At 45.9% G+C, this 22,744-nt stretch overlaps 2 protein-coding genes across 4 annotated transcripts in view; both read left to right on the forward strand.

Moving 5' to 3' along the window:
* Erich1 (glutamate-rich 1) overlaps positions 1 to 22,744 on the forward strand; it is a gene marked incomplete at its 5' end in the record, with an annotated part of 52,793,804 nt that overhangs the window by 22,191,358 nt on the left and 30,579,702 nt on the right.
* Stox2 (storkhead box 2) overlaps positions 1 to 22,744 on the forward strand; it is a 239,065-nt gene that overhangs the window by 112,234 nt on the left and 104,087 nt on the right. Inside the window, exon 1 of one of the 4 annotated variants that reach the window (NM_001134863.2) lies at positions 14,134 to 15,657. The exons of 2 other annotated variants lie outside the window; for them this stretch is intronic. In NM_001134863.2, coding sequence (NP_001128335.1) covers positions 15,492 to 15,657 — 166 coding nt within the window. In that variant the 5' untranslated portion in view covers positions 14,134 to 15,491. Of the gene's footprint in view, positions 1 to 14,133; positions 15,658 to 22,744 lie in introns of those variants that run through there. One more of the 4 variants, XM_087588337.1, reaches the window with a different exon arrangement.

Raw genomic sequence — 22,744 nt, forward strand, 5'->3', positions numbered from 1 at the left:
CAGAGGGTTACTGCACATAAACTGCATCATTATGGGCTCGCTGGAGAGTAGGGTGGTCACGACTCTTATAATGGTGTCCTTATGAAGGGGAAACTTGTATACAGATACCCAAGAATAGTACCATGTGAAGACAAAATGACAGAACAGAGGCCAGGCAGACGTCAGAGACTGCCCGTGGCCACCAGAAGCCAGTGATGAACATATTCTCCCTCACAGCCCACAGGGGAATCATCCCTTGGTCTTAAAGTTCAACTTCTGTTGATGAATTGATCCAGTTTGTGGGTGTTTGTTACAGCATGCCTAGCAAACTTGCACAGAAACTTGCAATAAACAAAACTGTAAAAAAACAAAAAAAAGATGAACTTAGCCAAGTTCAATGGACTTGTGTATGGAGTGCTTTGTGGATGGAGCACTTTGTGGATGGAGCACTTTGTGAATGGAGCACTTTGTGAATGGAGCACTTTGTGAATGGACCCTTGCCCGTTCCTTTCACATGCTGTTTGTGTCTATATCCATCAACACAGCAGACCATATATATCTTGATCTTTAAAAGGAGGTTAATTTTTGATTGAACTTTTATATGCCAGAACTGACTTATGTACGCAGAATGAAGCAACTGGGGAACTTGGGTGAATCACATCAAGGTTTGACTACTTAAAGCAGCTACTAAAGAGAGAAGAAAGAAAGGAAAGAAGCAGAAAAGCAGGGGCAAAACAATTCTGGGCAGCTGAAACCGAAGACATACTGTGTGTGTACGCCCAGTGTTGAAGTTCAAGTTGCTTGAGCGATTGTAGAAATAATGATTCATTTTAAACTTCTTTTAATTTTTTTTTATATTTCATTTATTCATTGTGTCCACATATGTGCATGTGTGAGAGTTCTCACGTGCCACCACTCTGGTATCAAGGCTAGAGGACACCTTGTAGCCTTATAGAAGTTGGTTCTCTCCTTCCACCATGCAGGTTCCAGGGATCAAACTAATGTTGCCATGCTGAGCTGTCTCACCAGCTTTAATTTTACATTTTTCTAAAGTTAGGATGCTTCTGAAGGGTAACCACTGACAAATGTACAGTGAGGAGCAGGTGTAGAAAAGAAACAGAATGTTCGACTTAGTGTGATAACATGGCAGGCAGAAAGGTGTATGTTCAGTCCTGGACCAGGTAAGTACTTATCCTGAAAACATTTTTATTTTAATTAATTAATTAATTAATTTACTATTTACTGAGCATGAACTGCTTGGCCACTATTCCAAGCAGGACGTTTTCATAGGAAGTGTTGATTATTTTTCTCCTGGAGCCAGGGAAGAAGGGGAGAAAAGAGAGTGAATGGGCAGACCTCAGGTCATCTCACCAGGAGGTAGACCAGTTGGATTTATATGCTGGTAGGCATATCCCAATTCTAATGCATTCCCTATATCTTCTAAGCTGCACTGCTTTAGCAAAGGTTTTGTAGGGAAAACAACCCTTGCTGAGCAAAATTCTGAAGAGATGTCAAAGAGATTTGTGCCTTCCCAAGGCTGGTCAGGAGTTCCTTTTGTTCTGACTGAGGCCACTGAACCACTTCTGGGAAGCTTGCAGCTCTTTGCTCTAAAGTGTGGGACTCTTAGCCCTGAGTTTCTACAACCTTGATCACATGGACTCCGACAAATAGTCAAGTTACTTTCTATTAAACTTTCACATTTTAGCTGCTGAAGTTGGTGTGGGATAATAAGATGAAGTAATACTATGAGTAAAGGATGTCCTAACCTACACAGACTTGGACTTTTCATAGTTTCAAGGCAGTTGTGCTTGGATTGTTTCAGGATATAAGTTGTTATTTATCTGTGTATTTGTTTATTTTTGAGACAGATTGTCTCCCATAGTCCAAGGCTTGCCTTGAGCTTTTGATCTCCTGCCTCTATCTCCCAAGTGTTGCAGGAGTATGCTGATTTGTCAGGCCCACCATGAGGGATTCCCTTATCCCTATAACTCAAATAGTTTAAGCTTAAAAATGTATCATGACTCTGGAAAAAAATTCTACGGGAAGCCAGATCAGATATAATTTGGAAATTATTCTCTGAGATTCTTTTGGAACAAAATTGTGCCCCATTAAATGTCTGGGTTCAACTTTCTGTTTCCTTTATTGCCGTCTGTCTCTTTCTGGAGTAGGGGTTCTCAACCTTCTAATGCTTCAACCTTTTAACATAGTTCCTCATGTCGTGGTGACCCCAACCATAAATTATTTCACTGCTACTTCATAACTATAATTCTGCTACTGTTGTGAATGAATATCTGATATGCGACTCCCAAATATTGAGAACCACTGCTCTAGTGACTTCTCATTTGCAGTGGGCCCTATCCCATTTCCAGCATGGTCTCCCATTTTCTCACCAATGAGGCTGAAGCCTGTAGGTGTCAGTCTTTTTGATGGCTGACTGTGACCACGTGAATCCCTGCTCACAGGCTGAAGTGAGGTCTAGATGGGTTTGTGTGCTGAGGCACCTTCATGTGAGTACTGTTTGGACTTGCCTCTCTCTGCTCTTCTGCCCTCCCAGAGAGCATGCAGCTTGGAGGACTGGAAGGAGGTGGTGGCCTCTTTGCACCTGTACTGTCTGGTCCCCTAAGGGAGCTGGGAAAGCAAGAGAGACTGGGACCATCTAGCAGCACCTCACCTTCCCTTTTCCATTTTAAGGAAACAAAATTGTAGTGATACCTATTTGGTATGCATCTTACAAAGTCATTGCCCTTCTACTTAGGGGTGAAAGAAAGCAGACAGAGTTATCCCTCCCAATCCCTCTCCCCATGACATATGCACACAGACATAGACACACACACACACACACACACACACACACACACACACACACACACCCCTGATCTTATTGGTAATTTCTTTTATGTCCAAAGTTAAATGTACATATTTATCTTACAGATGATGTATTTTTAAACTCCTGAGTTTTCCCACCCCACAGTGTGTGTGTGTGTGTGTGTGTGTGTGTGTGTGTGTGTGTGTGTGTGTGTGATTCTCTGTGTTTCTGTCTCTGTCTCCTTGTCTCTGTATATATGTGTCTATGCGTATACATGCTTGTGGAGGTTAGAGGTCAACCTTGAGTGCCACTACTCAAATGCCAACCTCCTTGTTTTAAGATCTCTTGGAACTCACCTATTAGGCCAGCTGGTCAAGGAGCTGCAGATCCTCCTGTTTCTGCTTCTCCTTATACTCCTAGTGGTAGGATTACCACTAGGTACTATCCCCATTATTCTTGGTGTTCTTAATGTGGGATCTGGAGATCAAACTCATTCTCATTCATGGTTGGAGCAACCATGTAAAAATGATCGCCCTGGGCCTGACAACCTGAGTTGATGCTATGACTCCTAGGTTGGAAGGAGAAAACTGATGCCTCACCATTTGGCCTGTGACTTCCATAGGCAGGCTGTGACATGTGTGTGCATGTATACAGACACACACAAATAAATAAATGTATTTATTTATCTGGTTGAGCAAAAAGTGGTAATATGGCACTTGACAAAATCTCCTGCAGACTGTTATTAGCTAGTAACCTTCTGGGCAAAAGCAGGAAAGAATCCACCTTCCACCACAGAGTGGTGAGAGACCAGGATACCAATGTCTTCCTCTGGCTTCAAGAAAACAGGAAGTGGTGTTGGAGGATGGATGTATTTTGTGTTTTGTATCCATAGTGATAGGAGCCCAGGGTGATTGTTACCCTGGGATCTCAGGAGAGCAAACGTGTAGAAACCTGTGCTTTTAGTGATCTTTTAAGTAAAGAGTACAAAGTCTCAAAAATGGAAACAGGAAGAGTTGCTGGTTAAGGATGTCTGGTGGCAGCATGCTCGACAGAGTTGGGGTATATCTGTGTGGGCCGATTGTGGTCTTGTTTTTCAGTGGTCCGTTTCTCAGTATTGTTTTGCTAGTATTTATTTCTGGATTTGTAGCTTTGGTGATCCCCATAATTTATATATATATATATATATATATATATATATATACATATATATATATATATATTACATCTATTTGTGTGTCTATGTGCCATGTGACAAAAGTAGAGGTCAGAGGTCAACTCTCAGAAGTCAGGTTCTTCTTCTGCCGAGTGAGTTCTAGGGCTCAAACTCAGATTGTCAGACTTGGTGGCTGGATATTCTTCACCTGCTGAGCCATCTCACCTGTCCCTTCATGATTTTTTTAATGAGAGAAGGAAGTGGCCATGAATATATTTTCTCGGACACAAAAATCCCCTGGTTATGTTGTAGCAAAATATGTCAAGGACTTGCCAAACATAAATATAAAGTATGCATGTTCAAAAATAAAATGACAAGAGTCACACACATGCTCAGTTTATTTTTCGAATGCATCGAGGTCAATATCAGTCATGATAACCCAAGGGACTCACAGAACCCAAGGGATCTCAGCTGTCTTTGCAGGTCGGGTGAGTGAGGAGACGTGGGAAACGTGAAGAGGCTGTGGAGAAAGTCCTGTTCTGCTTCTTGGAGCTTGGCTGGAGAAGCAAATGCTAATCTCTGTTACTTCCACAGCAGAGGCCAGAGATGTCTGTGGAAAATGGGGGTGGGGGGATTTTAAAACTTGCTAGCCATATATATGAGGTAACTGAATTACTTCCTCCTCTACTGCCATCAGCCTATGACTTCTGCTTCAACCTGTCTCATTCTCAAGCTTAGATTTCATGAGGGTGTTGGCCATTTGGGTCTCAGACAAACTTTGGGTCTCAACCTTCCTAACGCTTTGACCCTTTAATCCAGTTCCTCATCTTGTGGTGACCCCCAAGCATAAAATTACTTTCGTTGCTAGTTCATAACTGTAATCTTACCACTGTTATGAATGGTAATGCAGACATCTGATATGCAGGATGGTCTTGGGCGACCCCTGTGAGTTGTATGCCCCCATTCCACAAAGGGGTTATGACCCACAGTCTTGGTTCTTGAGAACCATGGCTCTAGAGCAACCCTATTCCTTGGGGGGGGGTCCTAAGCTCCTCTAGGCTTTGTAAGAGATTAAATCATGTGCTATTTTTACTTACTTGAGTTAATTTTTGCTTCTTCAAATATGCAGATGTAGCTGCAGTGTGAGCTAATGTACAAAAAACAGTATCTCAAAACAAGGCAGATTTTTAAAAGGCGATTTGTGGGGCAGGAAGGATGACTTAGTCAATGGTATGTTTGCTGTGCAAGTTTGAGCCTCATTACTCAAGTTTAGAGAAAAACCGGGAGGAGTGGTGTGTTGGGACTCTGGTAAGGAGTTCCTGGGGGCTCTGTGGCCAGCCTCCCCAGCCTTATTGTTGAGCATCAGGGCCCAGTGAGAGACCCTTTGTCAAAAATGAGGTTCCTGAGGAATAATGCCTGAGGTTGAGCTCTGACTCCACAGGTATGTATATACGTACACACATGCATCCACACATACATATACATCTGCACATACACACACATTGGAAGAAATAAAAGTGGCTCAACCATACATGGGCTCACAGGGCATACACTGAATCTTGTTTAACTGGTGTCATTGAGTAGAGAGCGTTAAGAACCCTTCAGGTTTCATTGGCAATCAAAAAAAAACCCCATTTATTTGTCGTGTGTGAGCAGGACACAAGGGGATCGCACCAGTGTTCTACGTGTATGTGCTATTGAGAAGAAAACTTTTGGGACTCAGTTCTTTTTTTGCCAGGGATCAAACTCATGTCCTTAGACGTGCTTGGTGGCAAGTTCCTTTACCTGATGAGCCATCTTGCTGGCGGTGAAAACATATGTTAATAACATTGAAGACCATTTTGTAAGCTTGATACAACCCCCACCACCTCCTCCCTGGTGTATTTTCCCAAAGAAGAACGTGTAGGTATTCTTAAATACATGCCCTATGCAGAGTCACTTCTGGTGACAAAGTTCCCTGAACCAAACTAAGTACTTTCGCCATTACTGCCTAACCTTGCCAGAGAAGATGGTTCGGCATTTTCCGTTATCTCAGACTGCATTCACTTGTGAATTGGGGTTGTTCCATGTTAGTTAATATACAAACTCAAATATCTAATTATTTTGCAAGACAGTCCAGTGATGGCTTTAAACTATTTAACATTGAACCAAATTACTGATTCTTAAGTTTGATTTTCAAATTAAAAAGCTCGTTGTGGAAGCTCTTCTAACAAATAAGTTAGGTATATGATTATATGAATTTGCTCTCCCAAGCCCCCACTGTATGTGCACGTGTGTGTGTGTGTGTGTGTGTGTGTGTGTGTAGACAGGAGCCCGTGAAGACTGGTGATGTCTCTCACTCACCCCGTGGCCTCTGTCTGTCTCCCCTCCTCTCCCACCAACACTTGCAAAGCTCTGCCTTGATAATGCTTCCTGTTTCCCCTCCTCACCCTGTTTCTATTAGAATTCAAGTTCAAACTGAAATCTGTCCCTCGCAGTCGGGCCGTCTTGTCCTCTAGGATGTCCTCCCTAGAATGGCTCAGTGGTTCTGCCTCCAACAGCAGTTTGGAGGTATGTGTGGCTTTCGAGGTCGAGGCTATAGAACATTCCCTTTAATCTGTAGAGCTTGTCGTTTCTGTGAGGAACACCTGGCCATCTACCGCCACAGTTCCTTTTGACAGGATGTCATCATCCCAGTATTCCCTCACTCCTGTCTGCAGTCAGCTGTGAACACTTGTCTGTTTACCCCTCTCCTTTAGGGGATACTCAGTCTACCTCCAACCAGTTGAAGGCTTTCACATGAGAAGACAGGGTAAACAGGGTCTTCCTGTGTTTTAGAAGCTAGGAAGAGATGGCAGGCCAGCCTTGCTTCCCCAGAATGACAAACCCTCCTTCCTTTCTCCAAACAGTGAGCTCCGTCCTGGCCAAAGAGAAAGTGGGCGTGGGTTCTCATCACAACCTCAGTGAGGTAGCCTCAGAGCGCAAGTCCAGGATGTGGACAGTGCCACCTCAGTGCCACCAGCTGACCACAGTTCCTGTTCTCTTCTTCTCCTCTTCTTTCATTTGGTATTTTTAATATGGAAAAGCAACATTTAATCTTTTAGGAGTTCCCAGGCCTTTCCCCCCAAATTGGGCAGAGAATCTGTCCGTGACCATATCTGTATGTGGCATCTCTTCTCATGCACAGAATGAAGTTCTCATTCAGCCTTTGGAACATTTGGCCACTCTCTGAAGAGGAAGATACATGATTCAAAAGGCTGGAGACTGGCTTACCAGTTGGCCAGCTCAGTGAATACAATGGTCAGGAATGGACCACAGGAGTCCTGGAGATAATCCAGCAGTGGGGATCTGGGATGAGCTTGTCTCAGGACCCATGAAGTGAGATCCACATGATGTTTCCAAAGCCTTTGAATGGATACAGTCGCTGGGTTGACTCCTGGCTAGACTTCTGCACCCTGTGTTGGGGCTTGTCTTGCTGTGAGTTTGCTCAAACTTTGGATCCTTATTGTGAGGTTTATCCAGCCCAGCCTGGAGCTGTTACACAGTATCATAGATGCCACCTTGCTTGACAGCCCTCTCTGTTGTTCTGTTATTTTCTATGCTGTTACGTAGAAATTGATGTCTTCTCTGAAGCTTGTGGTAGGGTGACTTCTTTCTCTCACCATGTGGTGGTTTGAATAGAAATGCCCCCCACAGACTCATGTTTTGATTGCTTGGCCCATAGGGAGATGTGGCCTTGTTGGAGGAATGTGTCACTGTGTGGGTAGGTTTTGAGGTCTCATACACTCTCAAGCTACACCCAGTGTGACACACAGTCTCCTTTTGCTGCCTGCAGATCAAGATGTAGAACTCTCAGCTCCTTATCCAGTGCTGTATCTGCCTGTGCTATGCCATACTTTCTGCCATGGTGATAATGGACTGAACGTCTGAAACTGTAAGCCAGCCCCAATTAAATGGTTTCCTCTTTAAGAGTTGCCATGGTCATGGTGTCTCTTCAAAGCAATGGAAACCCTAACTAAGACACATCACGTAGCCGATGGGGAAGCTTCATCTTGCACCCCAAATTGCTGCACACCATCAATTCCTAAGGAAGCCAAGACCTTGACCAGAAGTGAAGCCTTGGCACACATGGAGAACTGCTTCCTCTTCAGGTCAGAGGCAAAGTACCCTTCTCTGTCTGAAATCTTGACAAGAACCTGATTGGACCTGCAGAGGTCACATGTGGCCCCATGTGCAAATTTTCATGTAAATTTGATCAGGTGTAGAAAAAAGTTTGATTTGAGTCATTAAAAAATGAAATCTAATAATGAAGATTCAACTTAATTCAGTTTTTAAAAATGGTGGTGTATTAAGTAACAAGGTGTCAAAGTTAAATAAAAGCTGGTTTGGGTTCTTATGAGTCTGTTGCACTGCCTGCTTTTCTAAGATGGCTGCTGCTTTTCGGTTATTCAATGTAGCATTTGGCTAATACATTTGTAATGGCATTGAAAGAGAAATGATGGTACCGGTATTAGTGATCAGGTTAAATGGAAATCTAGATTTCCTTTATTAAATAGTTAGGCCTATGAAGGGGCATAGGCAAATACACTTTCTTAACTTGATTTGTACCTTCAAATCTGGTATATTAAATTAGAAGGTATTATTATTATTGTTATTAAATTTGTTTTATTGCATATAATGTCCTTTTACCTCCAGTACTTTCTGTGTCTTCCCCCTCTCAAATTTCTGACATTTTTTGTTAATTATTATCATTGCATATATTTATATAAATTAGCAAACATATAAGTAGAACCTGCTGAGCCTATTTAGTGATATATATATATATATATATATATATATGTGTGTGTGTGTGTGTGTGTGTGTGTGTGTGTGTGTGTGTGTATGTTTGGGGCTGACCACTTGGTATTGGATAGCTGATTAGGGAGCTCCTCCCTAGGGAGGATGGGTGATCTTCCTCATCAGATATCATCTATGGCTTTTCCTTTAGGGAGGGGCTTTGTGAGACCTCCACCACCTGTGTTGGGATGATGTCAGGGCATTGTCATTATCCACCTCTTGTTTAGGTAACCCTGTTGTTAAGATTTCACGAGTGTAGCTTCCCTTTCATATACAGATGTCGTAAATCTTTCAGGAGAGGTCCTGGTCCTGTGTTGTTACAAATTTTCCACCTTCTCTCCTAAGATGGTCTCTTCTGGGGCTGTGCACCCTATGACCTCTGCATTTTGACCAGCTATGGTTTTCATTAATGGCTCCATCTGTGCTGTGACAGGTTTCTTGGATAAATAATGTCATTTTGCATACTCCTGTGGGCATAAAGAGAACTGCAGTTAGAGGTTGCACTGGTTTAGGGCCGTGGCTGTCATATGTCCTACTCTAGGTTCTATGTCCTCACCCGTCATGAGAATTTGGTTAGGTTTGCAGTGCCAGGCCTGATATCCATCCCATTGTGTAAGCCCCAAGTTCAGTTAGTCAGCATTTGGTGACTTCCCGATTGTAGCCACGTATCGTAACATTCTTGGGGGATTCTGGTTGTTGTTCGTCCTTGTTGTTGTTGTTTGTAGGTGTCATAGCTGGGTAGGGGAACTGATTATCTTCATTGTCGGCAGCCTGCATGGCACCTTCAGCTACTCTGAAAGCTAGTCTTCAGGGAGGAGGGTTCAGACTCAGCTCAATTCCTCCAAGTCCTATGTCTGAAGTATATTGTGTCTTCTGCAACAGGGGCTTACCTTCAAATTCTGGGAAGCAACCAAGGGCAACAGCAATAATCTATATGGCTTTGGTAGCTTTGAATTCTCCTGACCAGCCACTCTAAGGGAGATTCCTCATGCCTGGTACTGGGTGGGGATTCTTGTTAGATATCCTACGGCTCTTGGGGAGAGCATTATCACTCCTAGTTGGGTACCTTCATTAAACACACGAGCACGTGTGCGCGCATACACACACACACACACACACACACACACACACACATTAATGTAATTTTAGGTAGCTATACATTCCTCTGATTCCCTATGGCTTCAAGCATCTTTAGAATTATAAAATACTACTATGGTGCTATGGTGCTAGATACACAAGAAGCACCGTCTTAGCTATTGTAAGGCGCGGGGTAAGATGGAGTACACTAGGGTGTTAGTACTCACCACCATCCATTTCTCATAAAACTGAATCCCTCTGTCTGTTACCCAGTAGCTCCCGAGCTCTGGCCCCTCAGCTCCAGAAGCCACTCTTCTATTGACCCTTGGGATTTTGATTGTTTTCCTTATGTAAGTGGGAGACTGTATTTGTCTCCTTGGGACGGACATTCCTTTAGCATGGTGTCCTCAAGATTCGTCTGGGTTGCAGCAGATTTAAAAATGCCTTTCTTTTGGAGACTGAGTAATGATGGATTAGCTACATTTCGTTAATTCACTGATGGAAGCCAGTTGCTTTCAGAATTTGATGGTGATGAGTAAGGTGGCTATGAACATTGGCTGCAAATATCCCTCTCATACCTTGCATTCAGTTCCTTTGGGTGCCCATTCATAGGTGGAATCACTGGATCATATTTTAATCCTGTTTCTAACTTCTTGAAATATTGACATACTGTTTATTCAGTCTTGCCTACCATACATGGGGGCTCTAATGTCTCTACACTGGAGCTCTTTCTTCTTCCTCTCCCTGCCTCTTTTTGATAATGGTTTTCCTAAAGGTTGCAAGGGGTACCTTATAATACTTTTGATATAGGCATTTTTGACAAATACATGGATTTCTCTGATGATTAGTGATGTTGAGGATTTTTCTGTGATTAATCTTATATTGTTGTTTGTGAGTCTAGTGTTTAATAGTGGAGCCATCTCTCCAGCCCCTATGTGCTTATTCTGATTGGCTACTGTGTATCTCCTTTGAAGCTTTTGGATTAAGCTTTATGGTGTGTGTATATGTGTGTGTATATGGCGTGTGTATATGGCGTGTGTATATGGCGTGTGTATATGGCGTGTGTATATGTGTGTATATGGTGTGTGTATATGTGTGTGTATATGGTGTGTGTATATGTGTGTGTATATGGTGTGTGTATGTGTGTGTATATGGTGTGTATATGTGTGTATGTGGTATGTGTATGTGTGTGTATATGGTGTGTGTATATGTGTGTGTATATGGTGTGTGTATGTGTGTGTATATGGTGTGTATGTGTGTGTATATGGTGTGTGCATATGTGTGTATATGGTGTGTGTATAAGTGTGTGTATAAGTGTGTGTATATGGTGTGTGTATATGTGCATACGGTGTTGTTGCTTTTGGTTTTAACAATTCTCTCTGTATTGGGGATATTAATCCCTTATTAGATTTATGGCTTGCATTTTTCTCCTATTCTGTAGAAGGTATTTTTTTCTGTTGATAGTGCTTTTGATATAAAAATCAGAAAATTCATTTGCGTTTTCACTTTTATTTTTAATACTGTAGATTTGGTATATTAAAAATTTTAAACCAGTTGACATATCTGAGTGGGAAAGACTTCAGCTCAAATCTTCCCAAGTGTTTGGTAGCCTTTCCTAGCTACCTAGTTAGAACACTGAGCAACAATGACTAGAACAAGACGTCCCTACCGTCTGGGGTGCACACTTCTGTGCCTCTGACATTCACTCAATGGTGACAAATCTGACAATTTTAAGTGATTTAAAACTTAAAGGAGAATCTCAGTCAAACTTCTTACAATTATCCATGTTAACAAGTCTAAAAACAATGACACAATGGAAGTCAAGTCACAAAACAGAGCTAATTAGTATTCATGATCTCATGCATAAATCTAATATACAAATGCTTCTTAAGCTCGACTTAAAAACTTTAATTTTAGAAAATGGACTCACTTAGACATTGTTATGTGTACAAGTGTGCAGTGTGTTTATGTATATGTATCTGTGTATGCCTATAAGTGTGTGTACATGTGTACATGGATTTGTGTACCTGTGTGTTTTTGTGGGTGGGGTTGGGAGTGAATGCACAGTGTATGTGTACATGTGGGTGGAGGCCAGAGGCTCATTTTAGGTATTAATCAGGTGCTGTCCTTTTTTTTTTTTTAAGACAGTGTCTCTGGTCTGACGTGGATCTGATCTGACACAATCTCTGTTTGTGTCTGGCAATCTCTGATTATGACAGACTGGCTGACCTGGGAGCCACAGAGATGCTCAAGTCTCTGCCCCTCTGGTGCTGGATTTGCAAGCCTGCGCCTGGTCTCTCTCTCTCTCTCTCTCTCTCTCTCTCTCTCTCTCTCTCTCTCTCTTTCATGTGGGTTGTGGTTTTTATAACTCAGCTCCCCATTCTCCTGACTGAACTGTCTCCCTGGCAATTAAAATCTAGTTGTGACTTTCCCAGCTTGAATATTGGGGTTCCCAACAACGGTCTGACTTGGTGACTAGTTCATGACTAGGATATGACGCTATTGTCCTAGGAGGGCTTGGAGCTTAGAAGTTGTGGCTAGGGATCCAGGGATCACATGAACAAAGCAGTCTTTGCCACAGCACAGGCGGACGGATGTGCTGAACCTGACTTTCACAGTGGCTGTACTCATCTGTTTCTTCGGATGACCATTGCACATTGTTAGCTGACGTGGGTGAGTCAGCTACTGACAGTGGTGGGGGTGGGTGGTGGGGGGTGGCAGCAGCTATCATCTGGGTTCTGAGAGCCCTGGCATATTTACTGGCTGCTTGGCCACTGGATGCTCTCACCTCCCTGCTAGTTCTGTTGTCACAAGTGGCTGAGACAAATAGCTCTCCTCTTCAGATATACACCAACCCACTCATCCTTTCTTTCACAGAGGGAACATGAAAGCTTTTCTTTTTTACATACTACATGTAATTCCCAACCACCCCCCACCTTATATCACACCCTCTAAACTTCTTCTACATAGAAATTATAAAATTATGGCTGGATTTTTGCTTTGAGCCCTTCTGTGGCCCCCAGTCCATCAAGAGTAGAAAATAAAACCTTGAACATGACCAGCAAGTTCCTGCATGATCTTCTCCCCCTCTCTCTATGACCTCATCGCCCACAGCTTTCTTGTTCAGCTCCAGCTCCAGCCACACTGGCCCCTTCTTGCATTTCTTCCAACAGAAACCAAGACTCATTTCGACTTCTGGACCTCTGCACCCTTCCCATGGCCCTCGCACTATCTCCTTTACTCTTTGAGCCCCGGCTCCCGGCACACCCCATACAGGTTAAGGTGTGAGGGATGCTTCACACAACGTGGCACAAATTCTGGCTTTAACTCAGCCTTCTGCATTTCTTTTCTACTAGACCATTCATTGCATGGGACCATCTTTGGTATTTTGCCTACTTGATCTGCCCAGGGGATGAATATCAAAGTTGTCACATGATCACCGTCGGTCTGAAGTCATAATTACTGCCAACATTTGTGCGACCATTTTAGCTTCCTGAGAATTGTTGTCGATTTGAGATATCTGACCGTCAACAACTCCCATTCGTGAGAACATTAACAAACACCAACTCTATGGCCCTTTGCACACTGGTTCTTCTAAACCAGTCCTTTTTTCAGTTCCTTGCCATTTTAGCCAACGGTGCCTTTTAAGGGCCTGTCTTGAGTTTAAAAGGAGGTCGCTGAACATTAGCTAATAGGTTTGTAGTTGGTAATTAATATTGCTTGATGTAGTTATGGGTTTTATTTGCGATTTGTGGCTTTTTATCCCCGCCCCCTTGGTATCCACAGAGAGGTTATTCTGGCTGTGCATTACCAAGATACTACTGGAGATGGATGATGGCCTGTCTTCTAGATCTCATTGCTTTTCTGCCTCCTGGGTGTCTTGCCAGAGCGTCCCGTAATCTTAACTCTTTAGGGCCCTCCGACTGCTCAGCACATGTCTCCATGAAGGCTTCCCATTGCTGGCTCTGCATCTTGTCACCCATCAGCGTGGAATGCCACCTTTAAAATGATTGGGAACGTCTCGTTGTCACAGATGCATTAAAAAAAAAAAAAAAAAGCTCAAACGGGAAATGACAGATCACCTCCAGAGGCAATCAGGTTTATTCTCCTTGTTTATGGCTCAAAACGCATTTTTGGCAACCCAAATGGGGAGGTGAGAGTGGTGGATAAGAATGGGAGTGGCGGCGCGTGGCGCGGCTGGCGGCCAGGCCGGGCGCCTTTAACTCGGCGTGACCTCGCGTCTGGCCCGCGCCCCCTCCTCCGCGCGCACCGCTGTCCTGCAGCGATTGGTGCTTGGACCATAAACAGCTGTGCAGGGCCCGGCGGTGCAGAGGCCCCGGGCCCGCCAGCGCAGCAAGGCCACTGGGGAGTGACTTCCACTCAGGATCGCGGAGGGCGCAGGCCGTTGGCGCGTGGCAGTCGGCGTGGGCCTGGCGTCCCCGCGCGTTCGCGGCGCCCCGTGTCTCCGGCTGGGCGCAGGTGGGCCAGGCCGGGCGCCGCAAATCGGCGCGTTCCCACGAAGGCTAGCCCTCGGAGCGAGGGGGAGGGACCATCGGAAAGACGTGGAACGATCCGCGCGGTGTCATCCGCAGGGCCCAGGCCCCGCGCCACCGCCGCCGTCGCCGCCGCCGTCGCCGCCGCTGGGGCTTGGCTGCGGGGATCCACGCAGAGCCTCCGCGCAGCCCCGAGATTAGCATGACACTGGGTAGCCATCCCGCTTCCGGCGGTGCCAGAGCGCAACGCGCTAGTCCCCGAGCCGCGATGGCCCCGCGCGGGGGCCGATCGCCGGGCTCCGCGGCCGCCGCGGCCCGTGAGTAGGAGTATGCCTGCGGCGGGGGACCCACGCGTGTCGGCACGCGCCCCCACCCTCCCGCGCCCCCGCCAGCCTTGGAAGGAGGAAGCCTGACGCCACGCCGCGGTCGCCAGCACCCAACCGGGCTCTTCCTGCGTTGTCGCAGCGGCGGTCCCGGTGCTCCCGCGCGCCCCCCGTTCGAGCCTCTGGAATGAAGACTGACTCCCGAGGACTGCGAGAGAGAAGCAGAGGCAGCGGGCGCTGGAGACTGCGGGCCTCGCGGCTGGAAGGTCCGGGGGGACGCGACTCGGACGCTGTCATCCCCACGCCTCGCGCTGAAGCCTCCTAGTGCGGTTGGGGCTGCCGCCCACCGGTCAAGCTGCCGGGGCGTGCGACCCGGGGTCGGCCCCCAGAGGCCTCGGCTTCCTCATTTGTTTGGGTCTTTTGTGCTGTGGCGCACAGTTGGCTAAGCACTCCTGCGCTGAATCGGGCCATTGTCTGCGCTCCCATTGCTTCCACGCTGCAAGTCTCGGCGCCCCCACCCCGGCCGCCCCCTCCCGGACGCCGAGCCTCCCAACGTGCCTTCCCCCCCAGGAATCTGGAAGCTGAAAGCCCGGCGGATTGCAAATGAAGTGGAATGCATTGTGGGACGAGTGTAAAATCCGAGCCTTCTCCGTGGGGGTGTGGGGGGGCGTGGGGAGGGCCGGACCTGCCGCCGGCGGTGTAGACACCGAGGAGAAGAGGGTCTGGGGAAAAAAAATGTGCGCAGAGTCCTCCCGGGTCGTGGCCGCGGTAGACGGATGAAGCTGCGCGCTGCGCCCTGGCGCTGAGGCCCTACTATTGGGGCACCAGGGTCGCCCTTCCCCACCATGAAGAAGACCCGGAGCACAACCTTGCGGCGAGCCTGGCCTAGCTCGGATTTCTCGGACCGGGCCTCGGACCGCATGAGGTCCCGCAGCGAGAAGGACTACCGCCTGCACAAGCGCTTCCCCGCGGCCTTCGCGCCCCAGGCTTCTAGGGGTTACATGACATCAGGTTGGTTACCACGGTTCAGCCGCCGGCTGTGATCGGTGCGCCGCAGCCAGTTGGGGGCTCGGGGTAGAGGACCTGCGGTGATGGATGTGCCGAGTTATGGGGAGAGCAGGGAAAAATTAGCTCCCATCCACCATTTTGTACCTCTGCAAGATCCACAGCAGGCCCTCCCAATATGGGGTTGGAGAGCTATTCGGTAGGTAAAATCGGGGAGGGGGATCGAGCCGAGCATCTGGTCTGCAGGGAGATAGGATGTCTGCAGCCTTCCCTGAGCTTTGTGAAAGGCGAGCCTGAGTCCAGGGTTGCCCGCAGTACCAGGTTCGCCTGTGCCTGCCTGCATTATGGCCAGTTACCTTAGAGGGTATTTAAACACCCCTCCCCCCTTTTAAAAAAAGAACAGGTTCTCTGCACCGTTCTGGAGATTCACAGGCTGGGGAAAGCTGTCGGTCTGAGGCTGGTTCAATTTGTAAGCAGGAGCTCGACTGTGGAGCTCATTGAATGCTTGGGGAGGAGGTTGTAGTGTGTTTGCATATGGAACGCTCGCACAATTGCGCGTGGACTTAGCCTAGGTTGCATCAGTGCTGTGGATGGAATGGAGGCTGTATCGTGTTTTGCATGCCGGATGGGAAAGACAAACACAATGGTCGTAGAACTGAAGGCTTCAAAATAGGTTTCTTGTGGAAAAAGCGAGAGGTGACTGTTCTGAGCCTCCTTGAATGAATCCCATTCACTGGCTTTGCTTTCTGGCTTGTGGATGCTGTACCGGGATGCTGGGGGGGGCGCGGGGGGGGGTAGGAGGATGGGGGGTGGGGATCCTGCGAACCTTGCATTTTGTGCTCCTTACAAGTAAGGGTGTGAAAATGTTTTCATTCTGGAAAGAATTTGCTTTTAAATGCGATGTAATGGATCAGTGGAGAGTATTCCGAAACCAAGCCCTTATACCAAATCACCCTAAACCCTGTCTTAACTGGGGAGATTGTTTTAAGCTTGTGGTTACTTACACCCAAGCTTTACTTTCTCCCCACACGGCAAATCCTTTTAAATTGAGGTCAGTATCTCACACTTTAAAAATGTACCGTGACCGTGTCTCCATCCCCAGAAAAGCCTCAATAAAAGTAACTATCCTTTTTATTGCAAAATCGGGCAACATAAGGATGTTGCATGTTATTTTGGCAATCACACTCCCTGGATTTTCTCTCTGGTGACAAAACAGACTTGGAAAGGAAGTAACAACCACAGTTTCTGCTTAAGTAATTTAAGTGGTGGCTGTGGTTGCTCTATTGTTTAGATGGATGTCAGTAAATGCTCTTACTGTACACCTACATCCAATTCTACCCTCAAAACACTATGCACATACACAAGAGTGTTCAGCTAATCCAAGGCTTCCCTCACTTGGGGTTTTGGATGCTTTCATTGCATCCTCAGCAAGCCTCTCTTTCCTGCCCTCCACCCCCACCCCAGAAATCAGAATTGACACTAAATGCAGAGTTGTTGGAGGGCAGGTGGCTATCAGCTCTCCCACAAGCCCTCGAGACTCTTTAATAATGTCAGGCACATTCCCGAGCAGCCTATTTTTATCCATCTCATCATCGCTTCCTTGTGATCACATTTTCAGACTTTGCAAAAAGAAGTCCATGATTACCCAGTGCTGTGAGACATTTTTTTAGGGCACGGGGAAGAGGCTTCCAATTTTACACGATTCGCTCATTTCATCCTGCGTGTGTCCTGCAGATGGTCAGGTGGTCTTCCTTGGATGATCTATTTCAAGTTGGTGGTCGAATTCAATGTCAGGTTACTGCTGAGAACAGAGGAACCCAAGGAGAGAACTGTGTCATTCATTCAGCGTTTGATGGAGTGTTCCCTCAGTTTTGCTAGATTCTAGTGAGGATGCAGGGTTGGACAGAACATGGCCTTTGCCTAGGCAGGAGAACTGTTGTTTATTGCTTTCTTGTAAATGTCAACTCGTATGTGGAATGAAAAGCAGGTCTAGGGTTCACTGAAAGAAATAATGGATACTAAGGCATTGAGCCTGGCCTTAGTGTCTGTCTGAGCATTGAGAGGTCAGAGGGCCCTTCCTTTCTCCTGTGTAAATTTTGGGGTGCTGATTGCACAAGAGGACACGAATCTTATCATTTCCTTCCCCAAATTTGGCTCCTTTCAGCATGTGGGAGGTGCTAGAAGCTGATGCTGTATGAGAACCATGGAGATCATTTGGAGGAAGCTCCTCCTACAAGATGGGAAGGGAATGTGCTTACATCAAGTTGGTTGTCCAGGGTGCAAGCAGCCGAGCCTTTGTTTCGTGTCTCATAGCATCAAAGAGGGGATGAAGCGACTTAGGGACATGAAGGCCTTTGACACTCCCTTCTGTTAGCTCAGTCACCATTTCCTGTTACCATACTCCATTTTTAGTCAAGGAGAGTTTTGTCATAGGTAAATTATTTGGATTCAGAGAACACGACAAGGCTCTTCAAAAAAAAAATTGTGCTAAATAATCTACAATAGCGTCAGCTTGGAGACTTTTTTTTAGAAATTTCTCCAGAAAATATGAGAATTAGGGGAAATAATTTAAAAAATAGCACCTGGGAAATGAGAACAATCTCAGGACATTTTAAAAGAAACACACACGGATGGTCATCCTGGGTCTAGTGCAGCTATCTAGCACACAGTAGGAACTTCAAGTAGAGTTGTAGGCATTTATAAGTTTTAGGGAGGCAGCACCATTTCTAACCAATAATAAGTGATCACCAGTGTAGAATGTGATTTATAGCAGGGAGCTTGACCTCTGACCTTGTTTTTTTCTGCTCCCTTCAGGAGAAAAATGTAGACTTCCAAGGTCAGACCAGACACATATAGTGATGATCGGGTCTTGCTAGAAGACAGCTGCATAGAAAACTGAACATTTCAGTTGTGAAGATCATGCTTTCTTTCAGTGTCTCTTTTCAGTTATCAAATCTAAAGTAATCCTAAGAGTCCCCAGCCTCCTAGCAACCAGGGAGCTCACAGGCCTGCCAAAGAGTTCACGGTTCCTCTTCCATATTCATTTCCTAGCAGTGCCTTCTGGGCAGGAGTGGGGGGAATCTTGCCTTTTGTTCAAACCAAGTTGAATATAAAATGTGCCCAGCATTCCAAGAAGAAAGGAGATTGGGTCAAATGGCTGTGGGACCACTCCACCTCATTCTTCCGGCACCAGATAGATATGGCGGCGTTAACTGAAGAGCGGAGTCAAACTCCCATGAGAAAGGGACTCTGTAATATCCGGAGCTGAACATTTGCAGCCACGACCGTGGGCCACTGTGAGATGATTGGAGGGCTTCAAGCGTTCTGTGGGCTAAGCCTTTAGAGTCTTCTCTGTTCTTGTGTGAGCATCCTTTGAGCCATTCATTCGCATGATGCCAAGCTGCTTTTGCTTTCCCCTTGGGCTGTACCAAGGGTGGCTATGCTTTATACCCCATGTGTAATGCTGGCCAAATTTTGGTGGGGAATCTCACACCGATCAAGACTACAAGTTAACTTTTCTAGTCTTCAGGCTCTACTGAGTATAACCATAAAAGACTTCACATGCTAATGAGAAAGCTGAGTGGTGGCAAGTTTTAGATCAATTCTTGTGTTTTGTAAGTGATGCCTTTAAGGAAGAAAGCCAACATTTTTCATTCTATGAACCCTAAGGAATCTGAAGAGAAAGGCAAAATAGAAACCTAAAACTGACACCCTCAAACATGTAGACTACTTTTGACTGATGGTGATCTAATGGTCTTAATTAAGCGAGGAGACGTGGCTGGCACATCACCCTATTAGTTTATTGGTTTTCATTTTACAGAATCTAGTCCTGGGCCCTTTAGTATGAGCCAGTTCCCCATGCTCTCATATTGCAGGACACCCGAAAGTGGACGCTAGACAGGCAGGTTCTAATCATGGCCTGCCCGAGCCAGCTGTGTCCCCTGCCAGTCAGATGGCCTCCCTCTGTCTATAATGAGTCCTTTGGCTCCATGCGTCCATTGTAGAGGCCTTGTAATGAGCAAGCTCATAATGAGCAAGCCCTAGACTTGTGAACTTAGCACCTGATGTTAGGAGAGCCCTTTGCCCTTCTCCATACACCGGAGCCATGGACTTCTCCATGCAGGAGCTGTGCTTGTGTTGGAACCCTGCTTCCTGCCGTCCTTAGGCCCTACGTTAAATGTGTGCCTCATTGTGACCAGGTGACGGGCTTTAATAGATAGCATCCTGTTTCTCCCCTGTTCTTCTTGGCTCTTCTCTTCCAACTGTTTTGATTTGCAGCTCCCGGCATTGACTGCTCTCATCAAACCAGTGGAGGGGAGGGATGGTCCACTCTGAGGCAAACGACTTCATTATTTCCCAAGGGGACACCGGCAGTTTACAAAGGCCACCTCCTCGCCTGGTATTTCAATATCTTCTACAGTCTTTGGGAAATTTTTTATTTGGAAAAAGAAAAAGAAAAGAAAAAAGAAAAAAAAAGAGAGTATGCTGTGTAAAACTTTAGAATATTTATAACTCCTGGGCATTTGAGGCCTTAAATTCCCTGTACCCCCAGAGATTTGGAGTAGATTAGACGAGGGTGCATTCTTTGGTACAAACTTGTTTATGCTGAATGCAGGACTTGAGAGTATAATCTGGTCAGGTTCTTGCTATTGGGATAGCGCACAAACTTTGGAGTTTAGGGTAGCCTTCGTTACTCAGCCTCAAAACTGTGTGATGTCTTGGCTGTCGAGGTTTCTTGTGTTAGTGAGAACAGAGCCTAGTCAAGTCTGAATTTACTTTGGCCACATTTACACCAGAATAAAATGACACGGCTTTTTTTTTTTTAAAGGATGTAATAAACTTTTCCCTAAGTAGTAAATCCCCAAACTATTTTTATGTAATGCTGGAATGTGTAACCAGCTGGCCAGAAAATCCTATTGATTTCTCCTCCTTAAATATTTTAAATGGATCTCTGTTTCCCAGCTCTTTAGATCTCCTGCTCTATTATTGACCAAAAGGACCAGCTTTCCAGGTCAATCCATTTTCCCTGGGGCCCCAGAAGGTTTTTATTTTTGTTATTTCATTTTTCACCTGGCCCAAAGCAAAACTGGAGAAGTCGCTTCTCTTTTTAATGCCTCTCATGCACGTGGGTGGAGTTGTGTGTGGACTGTGGGCTCTAGAAAGTCTTCACAGGCGTGACTTTCCCCACCATTTCAACATCTTTCTAAACCTCCTCCTTACCCTGTGCTCCTGATTCGGTCTGTGAACTCACACCTCAAGCCATTATGTATCTTTCAGACTTTCTGTAACATTGTTTAGAACGTTCAACACCCCCCCCCCCAATCTCTTCAGGTCTGACAGAGTTCTATCGCCACTTCCAGAGTCAATATGTCTAGCCTGACCCCTTCAATTTGAGATTAGATCTAATAGCTCTGATTGGCTTGAATTTTCAACCCTCCTGCCTCAGCCTCCACCAGGCTGAGGGTGCAGGTGCACCCCAATATGCCCAGCTATCCCCTTTCTTATTCTCTCCCTCCAGATCCTTTCTGTGACAGTTGTTTTATGCTTGTGTCACAACAGCTCTGCACTGTGCGGCCAGCTCACCCAGTCCCAAACTTTACCGGACAGCCAGCTGTTAACTGACAACACCTGTTTCCTTTCCATCCCTCTCGTGCCAGCATCTGTGAGCTTGGCGCACATCAGGGCTCAGATGTGTTTTAGATGAGTGACTTTTCTTAAGAGGAGGAAAGGAGGGATGTCTGGAAGTCTGGCTATGAATCATCCTCCTCTCATAACTGGGGAAGTTACTACAGTTAGAATTCTATAGACTATATGCTATTGTACCAAATGTGCTTATTATATACTAGACAATCTTAAGATCTTACCTCTGAGTCATCTCCTTCTATGGGGGAAAAATCCAACAAAGTGTTAGCTGTTTGCGAGTGAGCCTTTGGGAATCGGAAGTCGGAGTAAACAGTCAGGAGCCAAGGAGAGCAGTTAGTCTGGAATGGTGGAGGGTTCATAGAAGAGGAAGTTGCCAGTTAGCCCCTGGAGGGAGGACTTACTGGGGTCTTGAGAAGTAGCTAGGATTTCAGGAGATGGAGAAGGAGAAGGATTGGGGAAGGGTGGGGAGACAGTATTAGCCAGACACAAAGCTGTGTGGAGTTGGTCATGCTGTTAACTTTGGGATGTGAGAAACGACATAACCAGGCAAGGAAGGAGCCTGGAATTTGGGTGAATCCTGAGTTTATAAGGCAGGTAATGGATTTGTGACTTTTGGAGGGAGCTAGGCTTGGAGTGAAGATGGATAACATGTATGTCTAGTACTTCGGAGATCTGCAGGGAAGGAATCCATGTAGCGATTCTGCAATCGATGGTAAAAGGCTACCCTAGAACCACATTTCCCTACACCGGTATGCTACACTGTATCTTTTTGGGGGAAGGAGCCTTAACCATGTACAAATTGTTTTACACTGTTTTATTTGGGGCTGAGACGTTTATTCGGCACACGATTCTAGTGACTGTAAGGTCTGAATAAAATAATGTAGATGTCCTTGAGGGATTGCTCACTCCCCGCTCATTTCCCAGCCCTCCAGTACAGCTGGCCACATGTGGATGGGAGTGAAGTTGTGGTCTGGCCTTGCTGTATAACAGTTCATTGTAATGAGAACTGGTCCAGTTCCATCGGACCAGACTTCCTTCCTCCGAGTGGGCATCGATCCCCTCCGCAGAGCCGTATCCCTTTGTCTAGCTATCTAGCGACATCTGGCACATGGTGCTGCTGGGAAGGGGCACAGGCTCTCGGCATAGTCAAAATGATCTCACCTGGACTTCCCAGGGTTCCTTTCGACTTGACTCGCTTTTTAGTTAAGTGAATTAAAAAGAAAACACCTTTTGCTGTAAAATTACAGGTTTCCCTTGATAGTTATATTTTTTTCTAATCTTCATTAAAATGAGTCTATAACTCTTTCTGCTAAGAGCAGTTAGACCAGACAAGCATCTGAAAAGAGCTCATAGACCTGACTGACACTGGAACTGTGTACTTAAACCGGAACTTTAGACCAAGGAGGGAGGGATGGGAGGAAGACATAAGGAGGGTCTGTCAGACAGAGGA

The sequence above is a fragment of the Rattus norvegicus genome, chromosome 16 (genome assembly GCF_021556685.1).
Source record: "Rattus norvegicus strain SHRSP/BbbUtx chromosome 16, alternate assembly SHRSP_T2T, whole genome shotgun sequence".
In the NCBI taxonomy this organism is placed as follows: Eukaryota; Metazoa; Chordata; class Mammalia; order Rodentia; family Muridae; genus Rattus; species Rattus norvegicus.